Consider the following 6682-nt stretch of genomic DNA (forward strand, 5'->3'; position numbering starts at 1 on the left):
CTTTTGGTCACAACATTTGTTTTAGTAACTTAGTTGCAACTTATTAAATGACATTACTGAAAAACAAAATCCCTGTTAACTTTGGCCCAGGTTACTGCACAGTAACTCAGTACTTTTACATGAATTGCATCATCATAGATTTATTCTTTTGGAGGGGGGCCACAGGGGGTCCAAGCTCTGTGTCACAGGGGCACTTGCCCCTGTTGGCCCACCCTAAAACCGCCCATGCTTGTACTTTACTATTTCCGTTTCCTTCTACTTCATACTTTAGTCTACATCAACTTAATTGTTACATTATCACTCCACCCGCCTACAATTAAATGAATAACAATCAGCACATACATAAGACTTTTATAATACCTTGTATAAATTCACAATCTACCATTAATCCCAAGAGTAATTCGATTCTCTCCACATTTATCAGTTTATAAAAAATTAAAATGATACATAAATAATAATCAGAACGACTATGTACTATTTTGATATTATACATCCTGTATAATGAGTATTTTTACCTTTTATACTAGTATATTTTGATGCTACTGGTCTTATAATTTAAACAATTTCATAATTTTCATGTTTGAAAGGTTTTTGTATATGGAAACTGTCTGCAAAGGTTAAAATTCATAAAGTTCCCTCCAGAGGGAAAACGCTTTTTTAACATTAAAGCATAATATAACATAGTAATGACGAGTCATAACTGTTTTAGGACTGTGAGAATCAACGAGGACAATAAACAATGAAAGTATATTTTAAAAGAAGAAAATAAACTGTACGATGGATGTACAAGATAGAGTGTCACACTTTGTTTGTTTTTGTTTGTTTAAGGGATAAGCCACAATTAAGTTAGCTTGTTTTGCTCACTGCCACAAATAAGTCTCTCCCAACTTACACATCATCAAAAAGTGTCACTCCTTTATCAGATCATTGTACGTTAAAATAATATTTAGTTGGAAAATTAGTGGCATTTGGATTGCGGTTAAAGTAAATGTACCAAATACAAAATCTAATTGCCGTTGAAATTAAAGTAGTAATGGGCAGAACGTTTCGAGTTACATTTCCAGGGATAATGACAAATGAACAAATACATACAAATATTTTTGGGGGGATTTTTATTATAATTAAGAATGAATTAATTATTATTTACCATATGGAAAATAAAGCAAATACTTTTAAAATAAAAAAACATAAACATAGAAATTGATAACATTACATTGCAATATATGAATAAATACACATAAATGAGCAGTTTGGAGTGCTTTAATGAACCAATCTGCATATTTCTTGGACTGGGAGGAAACCAGAACACATGTAAGAAACCAGCATGAATTCGATGATGACCGGATGGTGTCTACCTGCCTCATCCGCTTCTACTGCCGCATCTTTTGCAAGATCTTCTGCAATGGAACCCTGTCCTTCACAGGGATGATCTTTACCCACATGTCAAAGAACTCATTTTGGTAGGCGAGTCCCTGAAGCAGAATCTGTCCATGATGCCTGTGCAAAATACAATCCTCATTTAGCAATTTAGTCTCTAACACACACCCATGTTTGGACGGATATTCAACTCTCACAAAGTTGAACCAACCATTCAAAACTTGGTAACCCACCTGACATCTGGTGCAGCATCTACCGCCATCTTGCTGACAGCAGTAAGGAAACGCTCTGCGAAGAACTTCCCTGCCTCAAAGATCTGATCCATTCCGATGATGTCTGCAAGCAGTTGGAGGTGCCGAGCTGTGCTCGCCCTCACTGCAGGACAACGGTGTCTGAGAGAGGACAAAGAGAAGAGAATGTCAGATTTCTGTTTAATCTTATCCACTTTAAATGCTATTATACTTCTTGGTAAATGATTCTTACTTCGATCCCATGTTAAACAGAACGTTCATGATTCTGGCTGGGCTGGATCCCTGAACCAGTGCGTCCAGGGCGAGGTTGGCCTGCTGGTGGATGAAGGTGTTGGTTGTCTGGGCCAGCTTCAGCAGCAGGGCGCCCCCTGTCCGCTCCACCTCAGGGTCCATGATCTTTCCCAGGTGAGTGTGGAGATCTGCCACTGTGTCAATGGCAGCGCAGGACACGACCGAGCGCAGGTTACCCACCTACATGCTCAATAAGAACATAGGTCAATACCAGTGGTCTAAAGTAACTAAGTACATTTACTCAAGTAACATTTTGAAAGACTTCTGCTTTACTTGAGTATTTCAATCTTCTGCCACTTTGTACTTTCACCCTAATTAAATTGTGTACTTTTACTCCACTACAATTATTTAATATCTTTAGCTTTTGCAGACTTGGAATAATTAATGTGAAATACAAACAACACTTAAATAAGACTTTAGTTACACCTGTACATTCACAAGCTACCCTACAGTCCTTAAAAGTAGCTGCACCTTTACCAGCTCTGATAACACTTTAATGCATCAGTAATTATAATGAAACATAAAATATATATTATTCTGAAACCACATAATGAGTACTTTTACTTTTGGTACTTTAAATATATTCTGATGCAAATACTTTTGTACTTTTACTTGAGTAACATTTTGACTGCAGATCTTTTGCTTGTTCAGTACAACATCTGAGTACTTCAGTCAACAAAGTTCAATAGCCTGCTTCTGCGTTCAGGAACATGCGACAGGAAGAAACAAAAACGTGGAAATACATTACCTCTTCTGCAAGCATTATGCAAGCTTCAGGTAGTTTCGTCAGTAGAACTGCCTGGTGGTGTTGCGCCAGAGCTCGAATAGCTTTTAATCCCAACAATTTTGTCTCCCTATTAGTTGACAAAAACAAATGCTTTAGGAATATTGTGTCAGCTGGTTATAATCAATCTCAACACCACTGCAGTGTTGATGTCTTACCATTCATCTGAGAGAACATTTATGAAACTGCTGACCAGGCTATTTGCAGGGTTGGACAAAGGCTTAATCTGCTCTTGTGCGACGGCCTTTTGAGGGCGCAGTTTTGTACCACGGCGAGGCCCTTTCCTGTTTGGCAGGGCTGATTTTCTTGGTGGTGCGGGAACCTTGCGTGCCTCCACCTTGATGTGGCCATGAGGTGCCTCTTTTGGCGGGCAAGCTTTTGCAGGAGTAAGTTTGTTAGATTTACATGCCACCCTTTTAGGCTTTGCGGGTGGTTTTGGTGGAGGATTGTCGGCAACTCTCAACTTTTCAATTGTCCTTTCAATTCTTACAAAGTTATCCTGAGCTGTTTGGAACTTGCAACCGTCGGCTACTTCCTTGCCTGTTCAGATTAAAAGCAAAATAGTCATGATTTCCCAGACCCTTTATTGAAAATACATTTAGTTTCAAGTCATCATCCCTAAAAGCTATTTCCATACCTGCTCCACCAAAATGTTGCAGGACCGGTAGACGAGATGGTCTCGCCTTTGGAGGGGGGGTAGGGCTTAAAGGTCCAAATTGTGATATGGCCCTTAGCTCATCAGGAGTGTGTGAGTCCACAGAGCTGAGGGGGCTTGGGCTCCTGTATACCACTTTGGCCACTTTACATGCAAATACTGCCATCTGACCGCCCACACGCAGCTTTTTCTCGAAGAAGGGGTCGTCTTCCAAACACTCCTGGTTTGTATCGGATGCCCACCCCCTGTTCTTCTTCTCTGAAATGTGCCTGATCGTCCTGTCTTGCAGAGGGGATTCAGGTCTCCTTGTTGGAGTAGTTAGACGCTGACGAAAGGTCCAGGTGTTAGGTCTATGGACAGAGAACCCCATTCTCTCCAGAACCCCGTCGCCATGGCCTTTCTGTGAGGCCAACAGCCTCTCGGTCTGATGAACCAGTGCATCTCTATTGGCTCTTTCGGCCTTCTCAATGTCCTGGATCCTGGACTGAACCTGGGATCCGATTTTATGAATATATCTCTCATTAGGCTGTAAATAAAAATATATACATATATTTTAAAGGAATTGCTTATTGTTTTTTTCTGTAGTATGATTTGAATGTATTTATCCACCTTTCTATCTTTCAACAGAAAGTGGTTGACACAGTTGGTTACTTACATCAATGTATTCATCAACGTTTTTCCTTTCCTTAACCATCTGCAGGAAGGATGTCATTGTCTTGTAAAAAGCCATGAGTATCAGGAAAATGAACTGAATTATAGAAACAAATTGAGTGGTATCAATGTGTTTAACTAGGTATCAGTACAGTAGTTTAAGTGAACGTGTTCCACCCTCTGTTATAGTATTCTAGAAGCATGGAACTATGGAACATTCTCCAATCACCATGACGACCCAATGCCACTCAGATGCATGCATTCTTTTCTCCTTTTTCATGTTTATTAAATGATTTTCTATCCGTTGTTTATCAAAAGTCAACTATAATAACACATCTTTGTTCTTGGCACACTTCTTCCCATTTACAAATATTCACCACCCTACAATTCAGCCATTCACCATCACCAATCATGTGTGAATAACTAGGTTACTCATGATAAAGTAATGCATTTGACAGTTGATTTACTTAAGCAACACTTTGTTTTTCTACCCTGTGTACTTCTACTTACGTACCCAATCTGAGTACATCTTCCACAATTGTATTGACCAGGATGTAATGTCCCAGAACATCAATAAACAGAGAAATCAAAATGAATGTTAGATTTGTATTTATTGGAATATTACACACTTTACTTAGATGTACAGTACAGTAGTTAAGATAAACGTTCTATAAAATATACGTTTCATAAAAGAATGAATGAACACTGGTTATATATTACCCCAACGACAACAAAAAAACAACAACAGAGAATGATAATACATTGTAAATAAAATGTGAGCTAGCTTCCAGTTACAAAAAAATCTTTGGTTGTCCTCAAAGTGCTCAGTATTGTTGTAACGTGAAGTCCAGATGCATCTTTCTTTTAATTAGATGTAATTCAAATAAAACACAAAACTTGAGATAGCACCATGTTGTGTTCTTGTGACAGTACTCATTAGGCGCTTTCACACCTTTCCCCGTACTTTCCCCTTTTAATTCCGATAGTTCCTGGGATTTTGCGTTCACACCAAAAAGAGAACTTAGTTAATCAGAACTGTTCCCCCCTTTTCAATCCCTGCTAGAGAGCAGGTACTTTCCAGGGGAGAAAAAAGTTCCAATTTCTGATTTGCTGGGCGAATTGCAAACCACGCCCCGTAATACCATTGTATTTGCTGGCATTAGCATTATTAGCATTAGCATTAGCCCCGCGCACCAACGGAGAGAGAATAAGTAATGGCGACACAAAAGAAAACATGGGAGCGGTGGAGATGAGGAGGTGTCGGCGTTCTGGCGATTTACTCTGAAGGCTTCAGTAGAAGCTGCTGGGAGTCCCAGCAGCTTCTACTGAAGCCAGTCCCCAACTCCGGGGACTTCGGATGGCAGTATAGAGTGCCACAGTGACGCGTCCTAAAACCCGGAAGTAAGTTAGCATTTTAGCATTTCCGGTTCCTTCGACAAAAACCAATGCAATTTCTCCATAGGATTTTGGAAATAGCTCGAAATAAGGTCTGTGGTTGACACAAATTGAAGAGACAGATCACGTGTTGTTCAGCCGGATAATATCCACATGTCTATCCTACTTTTATAATTTTCGAATCATAAATCTAATCGATTAGATTTATGATCGATAGATTGCGGCCTGCCAGTAAACCCAAAGCAGAAGAAGAAGAAGTGACGTCAGCGGCTCCCTCTGGGACTTATTCCGGTTTGAACGTGATTTACTAGATAGTTCCAGGAAATAAAAGTTCCGGGGAAAAGTTCTGGGAACTATTCCTGGGAAAAGTATTTGGCGCCTTATAGCCGCTTTCACACCAAGTACTTTGCCGTACTTAGTTCCCAGCACTTAGTACCCCCATGGAGCTAAAGAGCAGATTGTGTTCACACCGGAATAAGTCCTGGAGGGTTAGGCTAATTAAGCCGCTGACGTCACTTCTTCTTCTGCTTTGGGTTTACTGGCAGACCGCAAACAACTTCACGGTGTATACTGCCACCCGAAGTCCCCGGCCAGAAGTCCCCGGAGTTTACTTCCGAGTAAATCGCCAGAACGCCGACACCTCCTCACCACTCAACCGCTCCCATGTTTCAGAAAAAGGGTGAAAAGGTTCGCAAAAAAAAGTTCTAGTTCCAGATCTTTTTGGTGTGAATGCAAAATCGGAACTATTCCAGGGAAAAGTACTCTCGGTGTGAAAGCGCCTAATGTAATGTATACACAAAATAAAAATTAAACTAATATTTAGCGTAAATACAGCGTTATGGCATATGTGAATAATGCTAAAGATAATACAGTACAGTATAAAATGATTAAGGCTGAGATTTCAGATTATATTATGGCAGTACAAAATATACCAAATTTGAGTATAGACAATCACGATAAAGATTAATTTACAACTATAGACAAGTTAAAAAACAATCGAGCTCAAATAGTTTTTGAATTTTAATACAGAGGACTATTTGTAGGCTACAAACTGTCAACAAAAATATAGATCAAAAGCTAACAAACTGCTTTCCTCCAGTGTTCACTCTTTCAGGCACAAAACTAGGGGGACCAGGTGCCAATAAGCCACATGTGGGACAAAGAGTACGTCTGTGTGGAACAATGTGGGACATGTTACTGCATTGATAATAGCTAGTTTAGATTTAAATATAATGTCTATCAAACGCTTAAAAATAAACATTTATATTGAAACTGTCA

The 6682-nt window shown here is 39.5% G+C and overlaps 1 protein-coding gene across 2 annotated transcripts; it reads right to left on the reverse strand.

Annotated features, from left to right (window-relative positions):
• Positions 1-1258: 1258 nt before the first annotated feature.
• On the reverse strand, positions 1259-4182 carry LOC117457814 (TOG array regulator of axonemal microtubules protein 1-like). Of its 2 annotated transcripts, none has more exons than XM_034098052.2 (7): positions 4014-4182; positions 3341-3848; positions 2862-3243; positions 2668-2773; positions 1861-2099; positions 1611-1769; positions 1259-1497 (listed from the first exon to the last, which is right to left on the reverse strand). In XM_034098052.2, the coding sequence occupies exons 1-7, from the start codon at positions 4086-4088 to the stop codon at positions 1371-1373; spliced, it is 1596 nt and encodes a 531-aa protein (XP_033953943.1). In that variant the 5' UTR covers positions 4089-4182; the 3' UTR covers positions 1259-1370. The 2 variants fall into 2 exon arrangements, with proteins under 2 accessions (XP_033953943.1, XP_033953942.1); XM_034098051.2 differs by having other exon boundaries at positions 3341-3884.
• Positions 4183-6682: the final 2500 nt, after the last annotated feature.

Source organism: Pseudochaenichthys georgianus, chromosome 13, assembly GCF_902827115.2.
Source record: "Pseudochaenichthys georgianus chromosome 13, fPseGeo1.2, whole genome shotgun sequence".
Lineage (NCBI taxonomy): Eukaryota > Metazoa > Chordata > Actinopteri > Perciformes > Channichthyidae > Pseudochaenichthys > Pseudochaenichthys georgianus.